The sequence below is a fragment of the Staurois parvus genome, unplaced genomic scaffold (assembly GCF_062004578.1).
Source record: "Staurois parvus isolate SC_StPar_1 unplaced genomic scaffold, SC_StPar_1.0 ptg001091l, whole genome shotgun sequence".
NCBI classification, from domain to species: domain Eukaryota; kingdom Metazoa; phylum Chordata; class Amphibia; order Anura; family Ranidae; genus Staurois; species Staurois parvus.
In genome coordinates this window covers 1,321,934-1,345,008 of record NW_028318887.1, presented here as the reverse complement: position 1 = coordinate 1,345,008, position 23,075 = coordinate 1,321,934, and the positions used below count along the sequence as shown (strand labels likewise).

Here is a 23,075-nt window from a genome sequence, read left to right as displayed (position 1 = left end):
GCTAAATCACATTAATCAGTGTTTAAAAAAATACTAGGATCTTATGTTTACTAAATTAACCTCTCCATGTTGAGGCTTTTTTTCAACTCCTGCCACTGTTATTGAATTATATAACCTCACTTCTGTATCTGTTTTTGTTTTTTTTTTCTCTAGTTGGACAACTCTTGGTCTTTATAGCGTCACAGCTGCCCTGGTCATTAAGAGAATCTTCCCGATCTGTAGCTTCTCTCTTCTAGCTCTCTCCTTCTACTTTCTTGCTCTGCCCAGACTATGCACTTCGGAAGTAGCAGTTCTTTACTCCTGCAATAAGGCTTTTTGTTACCTTCTCTCTTGGACCATACTAAGGGAGCAATTCATGGGAGCCAGAGTGAGTAATAGCACATTTTGCTTATAACACTGTCACTGTTAACCATCACTGTTCTAGCTTACCATTCTACATATTGAATGCAGGGATGCAATCTAGTTAAAGCTCATCTCTTGCCAAATTTTTCTTTAGTTTTGAATACAGCGGGAAAACAGGAAATTTTCTGTATGCAACTTCATTGGGAGATTTGTCCATTTTTTCCTGTCCCTTATAGGCTCCATGCACACTGGGCATTTAGCTTTTGATGCATGGGGCTCTGGCACTTAGCAGCAGGTGGAGGGTAACCCATCCAGCCCTGCTGCCAGCAACCTGTCAAATTCTATGAGAAGCTGCCAGCTGGACAGTGATGAACAGTACACCTAGCAGTATTAAAGTTTAAGGCAGTGTACACCCAGGGGCAAATGCCCGGAATGGTGACTTCTTGCATTTCAGGGCATTCAGCCCTAATTGTTTGTACCACTATGTGCCTGATCTGGCTGCAGCAGCTGTCAACCTCTCATAGAGCTTGACAGACTGCCAGCAGCAGGGCTGAATGAGATAACTGCGCCCTCCACCCAGAGCTAAACTCCAGAGCCCATGCACTGGGGTTAAACGCCCAGTGTGCATGGGAGCTAAAGCGTCAGTAAACCCAAAATCTATTGTTCCTTATGTTCAATAGCATGTATCACTAAATACAATTTTCATAAGCAAATCATTTATTGAATGTGTTGCAAAGGTTATCACCAGCAGATCCTGCCACTGACACTGCCTCACAATAATCAGGAGTGTGGTCAGCCTGCCACACATGCTCTTGCAGTTGGATTCTGGGTTCCCTATCAGGTCTACTAAGAAGATAAGAAGCCCAACAATCAACTGGAGGAGCTGGTAATGCTGTTGCTAATTGCAAGGCAGTGGCTTAAAGTTGACAATAGATGGATCAAAATGTGGCTGGAATTTCAATCCATGCATGGGCAGGCTAGTTGTGCTGAAGTAAATCTATTAATTGACTTCAGTACAAACAACCTGTTGGGCTTTTTTCGTGTGATCACTGCCAGACGCTACAGCAACAAGCAGTGATCATTGTATTCTGATGGCTGAGAAACTTTCCACTGTCAGAATACCAATACCATAGCTCCACAGGAGGGATTCCCCCATCAACACTGAAGGTGTTGATGGGGGAATCAAGCAAATATCTTTCCTTCAACCCATAGTTGAAAGAGAGAAAATTGGTTAATGTATGGCCTTCCTAACATTATTAGCCTGCATCAGTAATTTATGTTGCTGGCATGATCCTCAGGTAGGTAACATTACAGCATATTCAGAAAAATCTGTTTTCTTATCCACTTGTCTTCCAGTGCTGTTAAATAGTGGCTGGTATACTGTGATTTAAAACACAGTCCCAGCTGCTGTTCAGTAGACAATGGGCTTTCAAGTGAAAGTGACCACTTCCAGAACATCCCTGTGCTGATCTCACTAGAAGGTACCACCCTCCATCTCATGATGTATCATGGACACTGCTTTCCCACCTGCGGACCCGGGACTGGCATGGCCAGTGTTGGCGGGAGGAACGGAGGGAACCCAGAACATCCCTGTGCTGATCTCATGGACACAGAGGAATATTATGTAATTTTTGGTTTAGCCTGTCACTTTCCCTGGCTACAGTGTCCATTAGCTTTAGCGAAGGGCAGAAAAGACATCAGGGGGTAATAGACCCCTGATGTCTAAGTAAAAAAGAACCTACCATTACAGTATGCTATCATATAGTGGGCTATTGCCCCAGTATGTGGTAGCAACATAGTCAAAGCATTACTAAAGGTAAATTTTTTTTGTATTAAAATAATAGGTATGTCATACTCACCTGCTCTGTGCAGCCTCTCTACCAGCGATCTTGACTCCCCCTCTTCTTTGTGTGCCTCCCTAGCAAGTCGCTTGCCAATGGCTCCTGCTGCTGTTTGAGTCCTGTGTGAAGAGGAAGAGAGGGGAGAAGAGATGAAGCTGTGCACAGCGCTGGACCTCTTCTCCCCTGTCTTCCACTTCACATGGGGGGAGAACAGAAAACAATAAAATATTTTTTTACCTTAATGCAGGGAATGCATTAAGGTAAAAACACTTTGTCTTTAGAAGTACATTAAATGTAGAAAGAAAAAAGTTGAAACAATAAATATTAATAAAAAAAAATATAGACTGTATATATATTTTTAAAGTCCCTGCCCACACATAGAAGCACTTAAGAACATAACTGCATTTAGGGGGAGACTGTGTGCCTACATACAGTATGAAAACTGTGTGTCTACATACAGTATGTAGGAAACATACAGTATGTATGTATGAAAACAATGATTGTGCTACATGTTACATATCACATGTGATCGTGAGAGCAATAATTCTATGGCCATTATTCATGATTGCCCAATTCTGGGCACAGTTGTCACCATTTCACAGATGTATGCAATTTTAAGGCTTAATTCATTGGGTATCTATTTACATATCCCAAACTAATCTTTTTTTTACTTAAAATTGGGTAACATACTGTGTTTGGGTGCACTAAAATGAATTTTTTATTTTGTATTTGTATTTCACTTTCGGTTTAGGCTGTCACTTTCCCTGGCCACAGTGTCCAATCGCTTTAGCAGAGGGCAGGAAAAACATCAGGGGGTAATAGACCATTACAGTATGCTACCATATAGTGGACTATTGATCCACTATGTGATAGCAACAAAAGTCAAAGTGTTATTAAAGGTAAATTTTGTTTTTTATTTATTTTTTTATTTTGTATTTTTACAGAAAAATTGCATTTTATAAACATGTATTAATATCATGTGATATTTTTTTTAAAAATCACAGCTACCGCCAATTTATTCTCCAGGGTCTTTGCTTTTAGAAAATGTATAATGTTTGAGGGTTTACCTAATCTGCTGGCCTAAACTGTGCATTTTAACGTTTGCAAAAAAACTGGAAAACATTGCAAAGTGGTTAAGAAACCTGTTTAAAATAAGGCTTGAATGATCAAATAACATGTTTTTGGGAAAATCTTTTTAGCTTAATTTAAAAAATAATATTGCATTTTATTTTATGTAAATGCACCTCCTTTTGGCCAGTAGCATAAAATGGGCAGCATTGACTATCTCTCTTCACTATACTATTCAGTTCAGCTCCTAATTTGTCCTATACAAAATGTTCCCAAGTTATATTTTAGATATATCAGATATCTTCTTCTTAGAGTAGATATGCTTGTAAAATTTGGAGGGTTTTTTTTAGCTGCAACAGTCATTCAATAATTGGTATGAACAAAGTGATTTTGTTATAATAGAGTTCATCAGGAAATGAAAGTTTTGCTGAAATTTAGCTCTAATTGAGTTCCATTTGATTTCAATGCATCAAAATGAAAATGGAGTCATTTAGAGGCAAATGTTACAAAAATGTCTGATATAACTCTTGCTATACTCCCATTTCTCCTTGGTTATAATAAATAATTGCTGACATTTTCTAAATTGTACACCCCTCTCCCCAGATGGTAATTTAAAATTTCCTATAGCTTTCTAATCAATCCTTCTCATAACATATCTGTACATCCCCTATTAAGATGCAGCTTGTCCCTAGCCTAGAACAACCCAAATGATGAGTCAGTCCAGTTCTCCATAAAAGTTCTCCTTCCTGCACCACATTTTCAGTCACTTATCTCACCGTCTCTCAGGTGTAGCACAATGCTACTTGAAGTATTTCTGAAAACAGAACTTAGCAGGTCTTGGGTTTGAGTTTTCTTATTCACTAAAATAATTCTTAAGGACCTATTATTTTTCCTCTAGCTGGTGCCAATGTTTGCTTTGAATGCTGGGTCTTCCCTAGCTCTTTCAAACAGCCTGTTCATCTAAGCAGCCAGGAAACAAGATTCTGGAGGTATACTCATTGTTTTCACTCAAAACTCATCCAACATTCATCTATGATTCACCCCCTTTCCACATACAATTTAATAAAATGGGTGATGAGTCATTCCAAATGGGTCAAAGCACTGATAAATATCTAATAATTTAGAACACTTCCATCAATGCCTTTCCTTTGCTACCCTTTTCTTACTCTTCTCACTGCAATATCCATTCCCCTGGTTGCTAGGGAACATATTCTGCTGCAGTACTTCTCCAAAACATACATTCCCAAATATCAGGCAAAAATATATATTTATTAGGGTGTGTCATTCAAGACTAGCACTCCCTGACACTCTCCCCTCTACTCCCTTTTCTAACTGTATTTGCCCTGGTTCTACCTTAGGTTCCTGTATTTGCCCACCTTCGCCCACTTGCTGAGTGTGCCAAACTGATTTCCAAGTTGTCAGTGCTTCTCAGTGTTGCAAGATGCTTATTTAGATCCTGAACCTGATATTTCAGATGAGCAACCCACTTACACCTAGCACAACAGTATTCGTATGGCTGTTCCAAGAGTGCTTACAGTTTACAGGATGTACAGAGGGCAGTATTATAACCCATAGAACACATATTAAATGATAAATGGAGAGGAATCCATTAGGGGTTACAAATCAAAAAAGGTTTAAAGTTGTAGTGCATTATACTTATTTACTGCAGTTTAAGGCTGCAATGTGAACATATTATGGATAAAAACCTATACAGTTATTAAAAAACACAGAGTTGTGCAAACAAAAAGCAGCGCTAATAAAAATTTAATTATTAACATGTGACATACTTTCATAGAATAATGTGAAATAAACAAAGTGACATTATATAACACTAAATTAACCACTTGCCCTCCTGAGGATTTACCCCCCTTCCTGACCTGGCCATGTTTTGCGTTACGGCGCTGCATTATTTTAACTGACAATTGCGCCGTCATGCAATGCTGCTCCCAAATGAAATCTGCTATGCAGAGCTATACAAAGCAATGTGCAGGGGCTGACAGGGGAGAGAACTGTATTGTTTACATATAGTTCTCTTCCCCATCAGTAATACTCGATGGGGAAGTAATCGGCGATCACCGGGTGTCGGCAAGTAATCATCGGCCGGGACCCAGTGATTGACAGCCGAGGCCGCGAATGGTCGCGGAGGTAGGGCGCACGCCCCCTACCCAGAACTGCAAAATCATGTATATATACGTGATTTTGTGCACCCCTGCTGCCCTGTAGCAGTATTTCTGCTATAGTGCAGAGGGGAAGCGGTTAAAGTGTCCATATAAATAAACAAAATATTAGCATATAGAACTAAATTAAAGTGTCCATACAAAGTGCATCCAGACAAAAGCCACCACTTACATTGTGATATCATGACATTGTACCTTTAAGACTACAGAACACTGTGAAGACCCTGTGATGGCCCCTGTGATGGACACTTTTGTCAGCCAATGAACAGTACCCGTGTCACTAGGAAGCAATGTGGGAACTGTAAAAAATACCTTCCCACACTACAGACCAAAATAGAAAAAAATAGGATCTGGCCTGTCACATCACTCATTCTTCAGGAAAGAAATCGGGTCTTTTAGATTTTTTTTGTTTTTTTTGTTTTTTTTTTTAAAAACTGTAGAGTGGCTAGAGGGGATGGAAATAGAAAGGTATTTTTTTATTGCCCGTAGTTGAGCTTTTAGCCATTAGTAACTGAAAGACAATTGACATTTTAGGAAGAAGACCATCCTGACAATTTAAAACTGGCTATTTTATAACAGCTAATACATCTACTCTCTAGATTCTAGATATTTTACAATACAGCAGCTATTAGGACCTTTATTTGCTAAAGTTAGTTACAAATCCAATTCTGCAGGTTGTTGCTGTTATTTTCTGCATGACTGGGGTGGTGATAATGTCCTACACAGAAAGTCCTGAAGAAGAAGTGTCATCTGGTCGAATACTTTCTTTGACTGCAGCTGCTGTTACAGCTATGAATGAGGTAAACCAGCACATAGATTATAATAACATGGTAAGTGATCACTGTTAACACCAGGTACAATATACAGATGGGGTTTGTATCTTCCCCTTGTTTTATGTTTCCTCTAGGTCTTGTATATCCCAATGATTTCCCAAAATGTTCTGATAAGCTACTGAGTTTCCGACCCTAGAATGTGCATGTGCTTGTTTGGCTGCATTGACATTAGTCTGCAATGTAGTGCCATTGCTGAATAATATATTGCAAGTGTGACACTACTGCCGATGGATCCGCTGGTTGAGAAATATCCCTGATCCTGGCCTCAACCTTCCCAACAACCTCACCCCCTCTGACACACCCAGCTGAATACACAATCACTAGACATCACAAGCAAAATCACTGTAAACTCAGCACCCAGCAATAATGCTAATTTGAATAAATGGTCACCAGGCTTCAATGGCAAACTTAGACTATTGAAGCCTATTAAAGTCTAAACAGTGTAACAAGAAAGTGATGACGTAAAGAGGATTCAAGTTACAGAGATGTTTGTAGACGTGGCATAACAGAGCAATTGACAACTCCACAGAGCCCAAAATTTTACAAGCCACTGAGCTTAAACTGTAACACTGGCACCCAGTGTGTGACAATGAGCAGTAATAAAGCCAGATATGCATACACCTCGCAGCTATACTGCCCAAGTTTCCATTGGGCAGTTATGCTATACCTAGGGCTGCCTGAAGGTCACCGTCAGAGCCTGAGTGCACAAATAAGCAACAGGAAGTGGTATGTGCACAAGTTCATTAAAACAGGGGCAGTCTTTAAGATGTTTCTTCTGCCGGCTATTGTTGGGGCCCTTTAAACACAGGTGCACTTTAATACTGTTTAATGAGCCTGCATCCAGTTAAGGTGCACTAGCAGACTTGTATAGTCTTTGGCTCAGATGTAAGGTGGCTCAGGGAACAGAGATGGAATAAAGTCAGTTTGGGTACAGGAACCATTCAATGAAGCAATGTTATCTTGAACATGGGCATAGTATGTTGTCCTACAGCATAAAGAAAGTAGAAGATCTAAAGGTAGCTGTAACAGGTTTAGCAGTCAGCCTGACTCAGTTCCTGCCAACAGTGTAAAAAATTGGCAGACAGCCCTCTCACCAGTCCTGCGTCCCAGTGGTGGTAGAGATAGAAAACCAGTCTTGGGTGTCTTCCTCAGCTCCAGCAAACAGCACTGTGGATGGTGATTTGCAGTTTCTCTCTCTCCTTCTGACTTTTCTGCAGCGGTGACATAGATGGTGAAGCTGTATACTGTTATTGAGTAGCAATGGCTTTGGGTATAGGCTTTACCCTTTGCCTGGGATCCTGAACAATTAGACAACACTCTCCCTCGTCCCGGTGCCAATTGCCTTAGGCTTTCCTGGGCAGTCTGGTCTGCGTCCCAAATATAGTACAAATATAGTAAGTGTATCTAATAAGTAAATGTTTAGAGAGAACCAGTCACAAGTGGGCAATTGTAAGAATCTAGTCTTAATTTACTGTAGAGGCTTACTTAGGAAAGATTTATATTTGTCCCCAGGGGCGGACTGACAACTCACGGGGCCCCCAGGCAATAGGGGATCATGGGGCCTCAAAAAAGCCTATGAAAAAGGTACCAGAGGCATCTCATGGGGCCCCCTACTGACCCCAGGCCCTCGGGCAGTGCCTGAGTTTCCAAATGGTCAGTCCGCCCCTGTTTGTCCCTCCTTTAGCCTTACTTTGAACCACACACACTGAGGTTGTTTTACTAAAGAAGTAGAGGTACTTTACTTAGAAAAGCACATTTAGGGATTGTTCACACTAGCATCACAAGAAAACAGGAAGAAAACATTGCTCTGCTGCCCCTTCAAGTGGTACCATAACCCTGTCAAGTAGCAGACCAATATAGTTAAAGGAATGTAAAAAATTTCAGAGGGCATCTATCTTAAACTTAACTTAGATTTATCCCTTTCATAAGATACTGCAACTTAGCATTGCTGAGTTACTGAATAGCAATAATTTCCATGAGATATACGCTGAAATCAACAGTTTGCTGGCTGTTGCCAGCAGTGTAGAAAATTACAATATAGTTAACAAAGCTCTTCTACAGAATTCAGCTCCTGATTTTCTTTTGATCTGAAATTCAAGCAAACTTGGTAATGACTTAACTAGAATTTACTGTTTAAGTTCCAGAGCCATTTTCACGCACATTTTTCAGCTATGGGTCTTTTCATTTGGCTATATCTTTGTAAATATGTAAAATATAGAGGTAAGACACATACTGTATATATTTCTCTCTCTCTATATATATATTTTTTTTTACACACAATATATATTTTCCCAGTTTGACCAGTGTTATTTTAACACAAGTGATACTTTTTATCTGCAGTTTGCCATATTTATCATCCTGCGCTTGGGTACTTCCATTAGACTACCACTTCCCTGTCTGAACACTGACAACAGACACCACAGCAGACCATACAAGACTAGACGACACCAATCTTGAAGTAATACAGAAGGTAGACTACTTTATTTCAACACAGATACAAGATATATACACTCAAGGGACAGTCACCCCTCCCTGCATAATGACACAGGGAGGGGCAATCTACATTTAGTAACAAGAAACACACAGGTATTCAAACTTCACACCAGCAGACAGTCCCATCAGGAGGGAGGGCTGCTAGAGACACCCCCCCCCCACTAAGCTAATATACATTAACACATACATCTCATAATAGTTTGCTCCCAAGCAAGACAAACAATAGAACAATAGGATGCAGCCACACAATAGCAAACAATCCACAACCCCCACCCCACCTATCTCCTAGACATGCCTACACAATATTAGGACAGATCACCCTGTACCTCTAACAGGCACAGGGTGACTTACACATAAAAGGGATATGGGGAGCTGAGACAGGGGTCTCCCCAACTCTCCAAAGTGAGCTGGGTTCCATGGGCCCCCCACCCAAAGTGACTCCCATCACACCCTCCTTCCTTCTTTCTTTCTATACGTCTCTTTTTTCCTCTCTCTCGCCTGTTTCTCACCTTTCTTTCTTTCCCTCCTTCTTTCCCTCCTTCTTTCCCTCTTTCTTTCACTTCTTCTATATGTCTCTCTTTCTTTCTCTCTCTGTCTCCTGTTTCCCTCCTTCCTTCTTTCATTCCCTCTTTCCCACCTTCCTTCTTTCCCTCCTTCCTTCTTTCTTCCCCTGCTTTCTTTCCCTCCTTCTGTACATCTCTTTTTCTTTCTCACTCTGTCTCCTGTTTCGCTCCTTTTTCTCTCTCTCTTTCTTTTCTTTCTTTCAACCTTTCTTTCTTACTCGCCTATAAAAAAAACAATAAATTATAAAAATGGGAAAAATTAAATAAAAATAAAAACCTACTGACACTAGTGGCAGAATTACCAGGGTCGCAAAGGTCGCTCTTGTGACTGGGCCCTAGCATTCCGCTACCGAGCTCAGAGGCAAGGGTCCCTGGGCTTTTGGCTGCTCAATCCAAAGTGCCCGGGCCTATTTTGTGTCCCATTCTGGGCCTGTCTACTACTGCTAAGTTTTATTTAAAACTGCATTTTTTAACTAATATAAACAGATGAAAAAATATTTTGTTAATAAACGTGGGAAATTACTTCAGAATATATGGAGAAAAAAACTAGGTTCCTATATGTTTAATGTTTATTATTTAATTTTCTAACTATGATTCATATTTACAGGTATTAACACATCTTCTTATTGGTAAACTGAACTATCAGGAGACAGTCAGTTTCGTGGGATTGTGTGGGATCTGCAGCAGTTTGCTATTGTGGTGGGTTCCCCTAATGCTACTTCTACATCAGAAGATAGAAGTGCCAGAGCTGCTGATTTATCCATCTACTGAATATTTCTGTGCAGCAATCTTGTTTTTCTTTTGTAAGTTTTTGGTTATATTATGCCACATTTCAAAACCATTGTGACGTGTGCAAAATCAATAGTGTAGCTACATGTAGTGAGCATTGATACAATCCCTGATCACCCTTAACAAGTGGCAGAGAGGTAGGTGGTGCCTGAACCATGATTTCAAAATTGAATTGGGTGCAAGCACTCTCTAAAAGTGGTAGGTTGAGAATGAGCCCTAATGCAAAATGGGTGCAAAAACCCTCTAGTGCCATTGACAGGAAACTTGTTCTGTAAATCAAAGCAGGAAGGAGAAGGATGTGAACACTGAGGAAGAGAGGTGAGAGAGTATAAAGCTTAATGGGTAAAAGAATCCTTTTTACCCTACTATTTGGAAACATAAAGTCCTCTTTTATACATTTCACCCCAGCATAGGATAAACAGTAGCTTGGCTTACTAAATCCTAAGCTACCGCACTTTGTTAAATACTTGTGATACAGTTGTGCCAAAAAGTTTGCATACCCTTGGAGAACTGGTAATATACATTATATACCATTTTTAAAGAAAACACGCATGAGCAGGTAAAACATATTCTTATGGGATCCGTATTCAATTGTAGGTCATAACAGAATAGCACAATCATAAAGCAAAACATTAACAAATTCAATGACCCCCAGGAAACTAAAAACAAGCAGAAGAGCTAGAGCGGTTAAGAGAAGAATTGAAGTCAATAAGTTCAGAACTTCCTGTCTCTTTGATAGGTGGGCACAAGTGTTGACCAGCAATATTAAGAAGTTTGAAGATAACCTAGTACAGAATAAAATAGGGAAGCTTGATAGGGACCTGAAAGATTATACAGAGGGATGTATTTTTAATTGGAAATGCCCCATTCCATCATGGGGTTCCAAACCTACAAATCCTACAGGGCCACCAGTAACAAAGAATTTCACCTGCCAATGACCCATGGCTCCATACAAGGTACTGGCAAACACCCCAAACATCTGACTGAGAAGCCTTCCATCTCCCGTGTTCCCCCCACTTCCACTGTCGGGGATACTGCCCCTGTCTCCAACATTATTAAGCCCCCCTCCAGCAGCACGGATCCAGATTCATCCACTGGTGTTGTGGGCCCCAGGACACCACCGCCCACCAGTGAGACCCTGGCTGACAACACTAATAACCATTACTGGTTCCCCCTTCACAAATTGATCCAGTAAGAGTCAATCAGACCCCTATTTTCTCTGTTGCCATTTCCAATAAATTTAGTCCCTTGACTATAGATGTTCCTACCAAAGGAGGCTCCCCCCTCATCACACTCAAAGTCTCCACTCCTGTGGATTTACACACCAACTCGAATGCTTTTTAGGGAATTCCCAAGCAACATGTTCAAAGAAAAACGAAAAACATAGAGGTAGAGGAGGAGGAGGTAGGAGGGGAAAGAGTCATAAAAAGGATAGGAGGGAGATCACCCCAACCCCATAAATAGTACTATCAAGATCTATAACCTTTCTTCTTATTTACTTATGTGACAGAGGTGTAGGTGGGACAGAACACACACGGAGAGCAGTGGGCACACAAGACTTTTATTGAGTGATAGTGAGGGCCCATGATGAGTATAGCAAGGTTCTGGCAGAAAAAAAGGTTAAGTCTGTAACACAGGGTGGGGCACACAACACGAATCACCAAGTTCTGGTAGGCCACAAGAGGGTTAGTCTGTAGCACAGTCTAGGCCCACAACAGGGAGGTAGGACTCTGGCACAGGAATTGGCACCCAGCAAGGAGACAGAACTCTGGCAACAAGGGTTAAGTCTGGGTTAAATCCTCAGCACAGGGATTGTCACACAGCAAGGAGGCAGAACTCTGGTGGGCAAAGGTTAATTCCAGGCTAAATCCTCAGCGCAGGGGTTGGCACACAGCAAGGAGGAAGAACTCTGGTGGGCAACGATTAAATCCTCGACACAGGAATTGGCACACAGCGGGGAGGCGGAACTCTGGCAACAAGGGTTAAGTCCAGATTAAATCCTCAATGCAGGGGTTGGCATACAGCAAGGAGGCAGAACTCTGGCAACAAGGGTTAAGTCCAGATTAAATCCTCAGCGCAAGCGTTGGCAAACAGCGGGGAGGCGGAACACTGGCAACAAGGGTTAAGTCCAGATTAAATCCTCAATGCAGGGGTTGGTGTACAGCAAGGAGGCAGAACTCTGGCAACAAGGGTTAAGTCCAGATTCAATTCTCAGCGCAAGGGTTGGCACACAGCAGGGAGGCAGAACTCTGGCGGGCAAGGGGTAAGTCCGAGTTAGATCCTCAGTGCAGGGATTGGCACACAGCAGGGAGGCAGAACTCTGGCAGCAAGGGTTAAGTCTGGGTTAAATCCTCAGCGCAGGGGTTGACACACAGCAAGGTGTTAAAACTCTGGTGGGCAGTGGAGAGAGCAAGGGACAGGTAGCAGTGACAGGCCAGCCAGGCTCTTTAGAGGTCCATGGGTCTTGGGATGGAGAGGGGGTTGTAGGGTCTGGAAGCAGCACAAGACCACTCACAGCACAATAGCAGGGGGTTGAGAGGAGCGAGCAGGGGGGAGACTACCTATGCCTTGGTCCTGCTCCAGTATTTATCTGCAGAGCAGGACGCTCCCAGGTTGCCAGGCAACACAAGCCCTGGCGTCGGGTTGCTGTGGTGATAAGCCCTGCCTCCTCACTCCGGCCATGCACAAGGAGCATGGCCTTTGTTTCCAGTGGGCGCAGAGCACGGGAGCATCGGGGGGCGCGCTGTGCCCGCTGAGACAAGGGAAGGGGGTGCACGGCGACATACAGGTGGCCTGCATGTGGGGAATCCATATGCAGGCACAGTAGGGAGGCAGACTCCTTGGCTCTCAGCTGAGGAAAGGCTCGCAGCAGGAGGCAGCTCCCTGGTGCACAGCACACCACTTATGTGGGCTATGTGTGGGCGCAGGGGCATGTAATGGGGAATGGGAGTGCAGGGATCCGGGGGGGGGGAGAAGAAGCAAAAGGAGCAGGGGGGGGGCTTGACAACTTAGCAATACTAAACACTCCTTACTAATGAAAGGTCTTAGCTTTGCTCCCCGTACCACTGCTAAAAAGTTCAGTTTATTCTAGAATCTCAACCAGTTTATCTGGAACCTAACAGCCAAGAGACACCTTATTAAAGAAGAAAAGGACAGTGATGTCTCTGCATCATTGCTTGACAAGGAGACTAATTTGGACAATTGTGGTACTCTGCAAACTCTTATGGACCTGTTAAGAGTCAATATGTAGAAAATTATTATAATCCACCTGTGGAACACACAGGTTTCTGCCCTAAATCAGTTTACTTACCTTCACAGTCTAAAGGCCCTTTTATAGAAACTACTATCAAGTGGTATATAGGGACCTGTTACAGCTTTGTGACAGGAAGTCCCAGTCCAACAAACACAATCTACCGCGGGCTAAAAACACAGCTCTAAAAAACCTTGAAAATAATTCCAAAATCATTATTAAACAAGTGGACAAGGGGGCAGTAGTGATCCAAAATAGGGAGGATTACCTCAGTGAATCACAGCCTATTATTTGATTGAATCGCCTATATTATCCCCAGGGAGGATCCACTCCCTGTTTTTCAGCCAGCTCTAAAGAATCTGGTAGATGAAGCCCATAGAGAAGGGGTGCTCATGAAGAGGGAAAAGCAATTTTTGCTGCCGCCCCAATACAGCACCTCTTATTATTACCACCTGCCTAAGATCCACAAGTTCATCATCAACCCACCGGGGAGACCTGTCATTGCGGGTACTGATAGTTTCACCAGTGGTTTATCTCAATATATAGATTTCTTTCTCTAGCCTATTGTTACCCAGTTTCCATCCTTTATTCAGGACTCGGAACATGTAATTGAGTTGTTACAGAATTACAAGTGGGAAAGTAACTATATGTGGGCATCATTAGATGTTAGCTCTCTATATACATTAATCCCACACGAGGTTGGACTACAAGTTTTCAAACATTTTTTTCTGAAAGATCCCAATATGAATTACCACCAGGCCCAGTTTTTACTGACCGCAACAAGATTTTGCCTCAAGCATAACTATTTCACCTTCCTTGACAAATTTTATCTCCAGATCAAGGGAATGGCTATGGGTGCTAGTTTTGCACCTTGTTATGTGAATATCTCCATGGGGTTCTGGGAGGAAATGGCCATCTGGGACTATAATCTCTTTTCCAGACACATAATTTTTTATCGTAGATACATTGGTGATGTGCTTTTAATCTGGGACAGTACCAGTGAGTCTTTCCTCAAATTTGTTTCTCATTGCAATGCTAATGAATTAGGGCTGAATTTTACCCATGTCATTGACCCCAATAGTTAATTCCTACCTGTTTTACACAAGCTGCCATCACCCCTCATGGAAGAAGTATATACCTAGGGGACAATCCTACAGAATTAGAAAGAACTGTACCAGAACTGAGGATTATGTCTCCCAGAGTCACATTTTGATGGATAGGTTCAGGAAGAAGGGCTATCCAGATGATCTATTGTCAGAAGCCTTCACAAGTGTTCTTGATGGTCCTTTCGGGTCTCCTTTATCCAAGGAACCTTCAGCACACACGCATCCAATGTGAGGTTTGTCACGGGATTTAATAGTGATTTTAGAGCCATTAGTTACATTATGAGAAAACATTGGCACATTTTGCAATCAGACCCCAAGTTAGGCCCGTACTTACCCACAGCCCCCCAGGTCACCTTTAGGCGAGCGAGAACATTGCAGAACTGGATTTCTCCCAGTAAAATTAAATATTCAATTAATAATAAATGCATTGACATTAGATCCTACTTTGACAACAGAATTGGAATTTTCCAATGCCAGAAGCGTGGCTGTTTGGCATGCCAATTCATTCAGCATGGGCAGACTAATTTTGTCAACAATCTGGGACGTTCTTATAATATCAGACAATTTATCACTTGCTCCACATTTGTCATTAATGTATTACAGTGCCGCTGCAATTTATTTTATGTGGGTTGCACAATTCGAACTCTTCGAAAGCGCGTAGGGGAAAATCGTAGGCTCATTAAGGAAGAAAAGGACCTCCACAGTGTCCCTCGACATTTTGCTTCCCACCACAATAAGGACTTAAATTCCCCCAAAGTCCTAGCTTTTGATTATATATAGAGATGAGCGAATTTCTCAAAAATTCGATTCGGCTGATTCGGCGAATTCCAGTGTGAAATTCGATTCGATGCGAATTTCTTCGCTACGAAGATGACTTATAAAAAGGGTTTCTAGGCTTCAGAGAGCCTTTAAATTAGTGCAGAACACTGTACCTTTAATTTAAATGCCCTTGGAGATGAGGAAAGAGAAGGAGAAGGAGAAGGATGAGAAGAAGGAGAAGGATGAGAAGAAGGAGAAGGAGAAGGATGAGAAGAAGGAGAAGGAGAAGGATGAGAAAAAGGAGAAGGAGAAGGATGAGAAGAAGGAGAAGGATGAGGAGAAGAAGGATGAGAAGAAGGAGAAGGAGAAGGATGAGAAGAAGGAGAAGGATGAGAAGAAAGAGAAGGATGAGAAGGAGAAGGATGAGAAGAAGGAGAAGGAGAAGGATGAGAAGAAGGAGAAGGATGAGAAGAAGGAGAAGGATGAGAAGAAGGATGAGAAGAAGGAGAAGGATGAGAAGAAGGAGAAGGATGAGAAGAAGGAGAAGGATGAGAAGAAGGATGAGAAGAAGGAGAAGGATGAGAAGAAGGAGAAGGAGAAGGATGAGAAGAAGGAGAAGGATGAGAAGAAGGAGAAGGATGAGAAGAAGGAGAAGGATGAGAAGAAGGAGAAGGAGAAGGATGAGAAGAAGGAGAAGGATGAGAAGAAGGATGAGAAGAAGGAGAAGGATGAGAAGAAGGAGAAGGAGAAGGATGAGAAGAAGGAGAAGGATGAGAAGAAGGAGAAGGATGAGAAGAAGGATGAGAAGAAGGAGAAGGATGAGAAGAAGGAGAAGGATGAGAAGGAGAAGGATGAGAAGACGGAGAAGGAGAAGGAGAAGCAGAAGGAGAAGGATGAGAAGAAGGAAAAGGAGAAGGATGAGAAGATGGAGAAGGAGAAGGATGAGAAGAAGGAGAAGGAGAAGGATGAGAAGAAGGAGAAGGATGAGAAGAAGGATGAGAAGAAGGAGAAGGATGAGAAGAAGGAGAAGGATGAGAAGAAGGAGAAGGATGAGAAGAAGAAGGAGAAGGATGAGAAGAAGGAGAAGGATGAGAAGAAGGAGAAGGAGAAGAATGAGAAGAAGGAGAAGGATGAGAAGAAGGAGAAGGAGAAGGATGAGAAGAAGGAGAAGGATGAGAAGAAGGAGAAGGATGAGGAGAAGGAGAAGGATGAGAAGAAGGAGAAGGATGAGAAGAAGGAGAAGGAGAAGGATGAGAAGAAGGAGAAGGAGAAGGATGAGGAGAAGGAGAAGGATGAGAAGAAGGAGAAGGATGAGAAGAAGGAGAAGGATGAGAAGAAGGAGAAGGATGAGAAGAAGGAGAAGGAGAAGGATGAGAAGATGGAGAAGGAGAAGGATGAGAAGAAGGAGAAGGAGAAGGATGAGAAGAAGGAGAAGGAGAAGGATGAGAAGAAGGAGAAGGAGAAGGATGAGAAGAAGGAGAAGGATGAGGAGAAGGAGAAGGATGAGAAGAAGGAGAAGGATGAGAAGAAGGAGAAGGATGAGAAGAAGGAGAAGGAGAAGGATGAGAAGAAGGAGAAGGATGAGAAGAAGGAGAAGGATGAGAAGAAGGAGAAGGAGAAGGAGAAGCAGAAGGAGAAGGATGAGAAGATGGAGAAGGAGAAGGATGAGAAGAAGGAGAAGGAGAAGGATGAGAAGAAGGAGAAGGAGAAGGATGAGAAGATGGAGAAGGAGAAGGATGAGAAGAAGGAGAAGGAGAAGGATGAGAAGAAGGAGAAGGAGAAGGATGAGAAGAAGGAGAAGGAGAAGGATGAGAAGAAGGAGAAGGAGAAGGATGAGAAGAAGGAGAAGGATGAGAAGAAGGAGAAGGATGAGAAGAAGGAGAAGGAGAAGGATGAGAAGAAGGAGAAGGATGAGAAGAAGGAGAAGGATGAGAAGAAGGATGAGAAGAAGGATGAGAAGAAGGAGAAGGATGAGAAGAAGGACAGTTCTGTGACAGTTTCTGTCTATTTCTGACAGTTCTGGGACATTCACTCCATACAGCTGTTTCAACCGCTGTATGGAGGGAATGTCATGGAACTGTCAGAAATAGACTATTAATGACAGTTCTGGGACTGTCCTTCCATGCAGCGGTTGAAACATTGTATGTATTTGTTTCCATAAATGGATCCATTTATGGAAACAAATACATACAATGTTTCAACCGCTGTATGGAAGGACAGTCCCAGAACTGTCATTAATAGTCTATTTCTGACAGTTCTATGACATTCCCTCCATACAGCGGTTGAAACAGCTGTATGGAGTGAATGTCCCAGAACTGTCAGAAATAGACTATTTATGACAGTTCTGGGACTGTCCTTCCATACAGCAGTTGAAACATTGTATGTATTTGTTTCCATAAATGGATCCATTTATGGAAACAAATACATACAATGTTTCAACCGCTGTATGGAAGGACAGTCCCAGAACTGTCATTAATAGTCTATTTCTGACAGTTCCATGACATTCCCTCCATACAGCGGTTGAAACAGCTGTATGGAGTGATTGTCCCAGAACTGTCAGAAATAGTCTATTTCTGACAGTTCTGGGACATTCACTCCATACAGCTGTTTCAACCGCTGTATGGAGGGAATGTCATGGAACTGTCAGAGTCCCAGAACTGTCATTAATAGTCTATTTCTGACAGTTCCATGACATTCCCTCCATACAGCGGTTGAAACAGCTGTATGGAGTGAATGTCCCAGAACTGTCAGAAATAGACTATTTATGACAGTTCTGGGACATTCACTCCATACAGCGGTTCTCCTTCTCCTTCTTCTCATCCTTCTCCTTCTTCTCATCCTTCTCCTTCTCCTTCTTCTCATCCTTCTCCTTCTTCTCATCCTTCTCCTTCTTCTCATCCTTCTCCTTCTTCTTCTCATCCTTCTCCTTCTTCTCATCCTTCTTCTCATCCTTCTCCTTCTCCTTCTTCTCATCCTTCTCCTTCTCCTTCTTCTCATCCTTCTCCTTCTCCTTCTTCTCATCCTTCTCCTTCTCCATCTTCTCATCCTTCTCCTTTTCCTTCTTCTCATCCTTCTCCTTTTCCTTCTTCTCATCCTTCTCCTTCTGCTTCTCCTTCTCCGTCTTCTCATCCTTCTCCTTCTCATCCTTCTCCTTCTTCTCATCCTTCTCCTTCTTCTCATCCTTCTCCTTCTTCTCATCCTTCTTCTCATCCTTCTCCTTCTTCTCATCCTTCTCCTTCTTCTCATCCTTCTCCTTCTTCTCATCCTTCTTCTCATCCTTCTCCTTCTTCTCATCCTTCTCCTTCTCCTTCTTCTCATCCTTCTCCTTCTCCTTCTTCTCATCCTTCTCCTTCTTCTCATCCTTCTCCTTCTCCTTCTTCTCATCCTTCTCCTTCTTCTCATCCTTCTTCTCATCCTTCTCCTTCTTCTCATCCTTCTCCTTCTTCTCATCCTTCTTCTCATCCTTCTCCTTCTTCTCATCCTTCTCCTTCTTCTTCTCATCCTTCTCCTTCTCCTTCTTCTCATCCTCATCCTCATAAGAAGAAAAAGAAGAAGTAGGATGAAAATAAGAATAATTCCAAGCCGGCAAAAAGTGTATCTGCAGCGCTCCTCTAAGTGTATCTGCAGAATGTCATTTATGGAAAAAAATAGATACAATGTTTCAACCGCTGTATGGAGTGAATGTCCCAGAACTGTCATAAATAGTCTATTTCTGACAGTTCTGGGACATTCACTCCATACAGCTGTTTCAACCGCTGTATGGAGGGAATGTCATAGAACTGTCAGAAATAGACTATTAATGACAGTTCTGGGACTGTCCTTCCATACAGCGGTTGAAACATTGTATCTATTTGTTTCCATAAATGGATCCATTTATGGAAACAAATAGATACAATGTTTCAACCGCTGTATGGAAGGACAGTCCCAGAACTGTCATTAATAGTCTATTTCTGACAGTTCTATGACATTCCCTCCATACAGCGGTTGAAACAGCTGTATGGAGTGAATGTCCCAGAACTGTCAGAAATAGACTATTTATGACAGTTCTGGGACATTCACTCCATACAGCGGTTGAAACATTGTATCTATTTTTTTCCATAAATGACATTCTGCAGATACACTTAGAGGAGCGCTGCAGATACACTTTTTGCCGGCTTGGAATTATTCTTATTTTCATCCTACTTCTTCTTTTTCTTCTTATGAGGATGAGGATGAAGAAGAAGAAGTAGGATGAAAATAAGATTAATTCCAAGCCGGCAAAAAGTGTATCTGCAGCGCTCCTCTAAGTGTATTTGCAGAATGTCATTTATGGAAAAAAATAGATACAATGTTTCAACCGCTGTATGGAAGGACAGTCCCAGAACTGTCATAAATAGTCTATTTCTGACAGTTCTGGGACATTCACTCCATACAGCTGTTTCAACCGCTGTATGGAGGGAATGTCATAGAACTGTCAGAAATAGACTATTAATGACAGTTCTGGGACTGTCCTTCCATACAGCGGTTGAAACATTGTATGTATTTGTTTCCATAAATGGATCCATTTATGGAAACAAATACATACAATGTTTCAACCGCTGTATGGAAGGACAGTCCCAGAACTGTCATTAATAGTCTATTTCTGACAGTTCCATGACATTCCCTCCATACAGCGGTTGAAACAGCTGTATGGAGTGAATGTCCCAGAACTGTCAGAAATAGACTATTTCTGACAGTTCTGGGACAATCACTCCATACAGCTGTTTCAACCGCTGTATGGAGGGAATGTCATGGAACTGTCAGAAATAGACTATTAATGACAGTTCTGGGACTGTCCTTCCATACAGCGGTTGAAACATTGTATGTATTTGTTTCCATAAATGGATCCATTTATGGAAACAAATACATACAATGTTTCAACCGCTGTATGGAAGGACAGTCCCAGAACTGTCAGAAATAGTCTATTTCTGACAGTTCTGGGACATTCACTCCATACAGCTGTTTCAACCGCTGTATGGAGGGAATGTCATAGAACTGTCAGAAATAGACTATTAATGACAGTTCTGGGACTGTCCTTCCATACAGCGGTTGAAACATTGTATCTATTTGTTTCCATAAATGGATCCATTTATGGAAACAAATAGATACAATGTTTCAACCGCTGTATGGAAGGACAGTCCCAGAACTGTCATTAATAGTCTATTTCTGACAGTTCTATGACATTCCCTCCATACAGCGGTTGAAACAGCTGTATGGAGTGAATGTCCCAGAACTGTCAGAAATAGACTATTTATGACAGTTCTGGGACATTCCCTCCATACAGCGGTTTCCGGCAAAAAGTGTATGTGCAGAGTTCCTCTATTCTGCAGATACACTTAGAGGAGCTCTGCAGATACACTTAGAGGAGCTCTGCACATACACTTTTTGCCGGCTTGGAATTATTCTTATTTTCATCCTACTTCTTCTTCTTCTTCTTCTTCATCCTCATCCTCATCCTCTTCTTCTTCTGAGGATGAGGATGAGGATGAAGAAGAAGAAGAAGAAGTAGGATGAAAATAAGATTAATTCCAAGCCGGCAAAAAGTGTATTTGCAGAGCTCCTCTAAGTGTATCTGCAGAGCTCCTCTAAGTGTATCTGCAGAATAGAGGAACTCTGCACATACACTTTTTGCCGGCTTGCAATTATTCTTATTTTCATCCTACTTCTTCTTCTTCTTCTTCTTCTTCATCCTCTTCTTCTTCTTCTGAGGATGAGGATAAAGAAGAAGAAGAAGAAGAAGAAGTAGGATGAAAATAAGATTAATTCCAAACAGGCAAAAAGTGTATGTGCAGAGCTCCTCTAAGTGTATCTGCAGAATAGAGGAACTCTGCACATACACTTTTTGCCGGCTTGGAATTATTCTTATTTTCATCCTACTGCTTCTTCTTCTTCTTCATCCTCATCCTCATCCTCAGAGAAGAGGATGAGGATGAAGAAGAAGAAGAAGAAGAAGTAGGATGAAAAGAAGAATAATTCCAAGCCGGCAAAAAGTGTATGTGCAGAGTTCCTCTATTTCTGACAGTTCTCTCACAGCTTCTTCACATGTACAGCGGTTGAAACATCTGTATCCTAAATGGAAACTAATAGATACAAATTGTATCTATTAGTTTCCATTTAGGATACAGATGTTTCAACCGCTGTACATGTGAAGAAGCTGTGAGAGAACTGTCAGAAATAGAGGAACTCTGCACATACACTTTTTGCCGGCTTGGAATTATTCTTCTTTTCATCCTACTTCTTCTTCTTCTTCTTCATCCTCATCCTCATCCTCTTCTTCTGAGGATGAAGATGAAGAAGAAGAAGAAGTAGGATGAAAAGAAGAATAATTCCAAGCCGGCAAAAAGTGTATGTGCAGAGTTCCTCTATTTCTGACAGTTCTCTCACAGCTTCTTCACATGAACAGTGGTTGAAACATCTGTATCCTAAATGGAAACTAATAGATACAATGTTTCAACCGCTAAACATGTGTTCCTTCTGTCAGAGAACTGTCAGAAATAGCGGAGCTCACTGCAGGGACACTTTTGCCGGCTGATCGGGAAATGTTCGATTCGCGCACCCGAAGTAGGCAAAATTTCGGTTTCGCCGCGAATCGAATATTTCCTGAAATTCGACTCGAATTCCGGTTCGCCTGGTTCGATTCGCTCATCTCTAATTATATACTAGAAGGTTCACTGACTGAGAATGAGAGGTTCACACTTATGCAGGAGGGAAACCTTCTGGATTTATATGCTTGGTTCTATGTCCCCCAATGGGCTAAATGAGGACCTTGAAGGCCACACTATTTTGTGATGCTATAATTATTTATCTTAGTGTCTTGCTCTTTTTCTTTGGCTTTTCTCCTTTTTGTTTTCTTTTTTAGTTCTATATAGTTTTACTTTATCAGGGTTTGTTTTCGGCAACCCTCATAACATTGTGTAATAATGTAATTAATCAATTAATAATTTTTCATTTTTAATCTGTGTAACTATTAAAATTTTTTATACTAACCAGGCAATATGGGGTTAACTGTCCGGGGGTTGGTTTAATTACCAGCTCCTGAGACTAACCAAGCAGTATGGGGTTAACTGTCTGTGGGTTGGTTCAATTCCTGGGTCCACCTTATATTCAGTCCATTTAGCCAATGTGAGTCACATTGACCTGATAAAGGGGCCTGCCCCAAAACATGTATTCATCTGACTCCACTAACTCGTGTTCAAATTTGTCTCATTGCTCCACATCCGTACTATCTACCATTCCGTACTATTGATTCCAAGATTGGAAGCTGCAGGTAATTCCAGCCCTCCTCACAGTGGTAACACACCATCTACTGGTGACCTTACTGCGGCATCCTTCTAAATCAGGGGTAGGCAATCTTTCAGAGGTTGAGGTCTAATTGGATAACATGGAGTAAAGCAAAGATCCCCTTGGGGGGGGTTCTAGGCAGGGCCCTTACAAAAACCATCACACCCCCCACAGTAGTGTCCTCTGTACCTCTTTACATCACGTCATTTGAAAGCCATTGTTTCTAATTTTTAAGGGACTCTTTAATGACTGGCATAGTACCACTGGATTGGCATGAGGCCAATGTGATGCTGATATTTAAAAAGGGATAAAAATCTTTGCCAAGTAATTATAGACCTGTTAGTTTAATTTCTATGGTTGGGAAGATACTGGAGAGTTTAATAAAAGACCACATAGATGGGTTCTTGCTGGAAAAAAATATTTTCGGCAATAGACAGCACGGATTCATGAAAGACATGAGTTGTCAAACAAATCTGATTTCTTTTTATGAGGAGATGAGTAAAACCTTGGACAGAGGGGTGGCGGTGGGCGTGGTATACTTGGATTTTGCAAAAG

General features: G+C 41.8%; 1 protein-coding gene across 1 annotated transcript in view; it reads left to right on the top strand.

The window, feature by feature from the left end:
• LOC149440331 (uncharacterized) overlaps window positions 1–13,356 on the top strand; it is a 131,292-nt gene extending 117,936 nt beyond the window's left edge. Inside the window, exons 3-6 of the mRNA XM_089658781.1 lie at window positions 154–367; window positions 6,103–6,228; window positions 9,925–10,120; window positions 13,229–13,356. Coding sequence (XP_089514907.1) covers window positions 154–367; window positions 6,103–6,228; window positions 9,925–10,120; window positions 13,229–13,356 — 664 coding nt within the window. The remainder of the gene's footprint in view (window positions 1–153; window positions 368–6,102; window positions 6,229–9,924; window positions 10,121–13,228) is intronic.
• The last annotated feature ends 9,719 nt before the right edge of the window (window positions 13,357–23,075 follow it).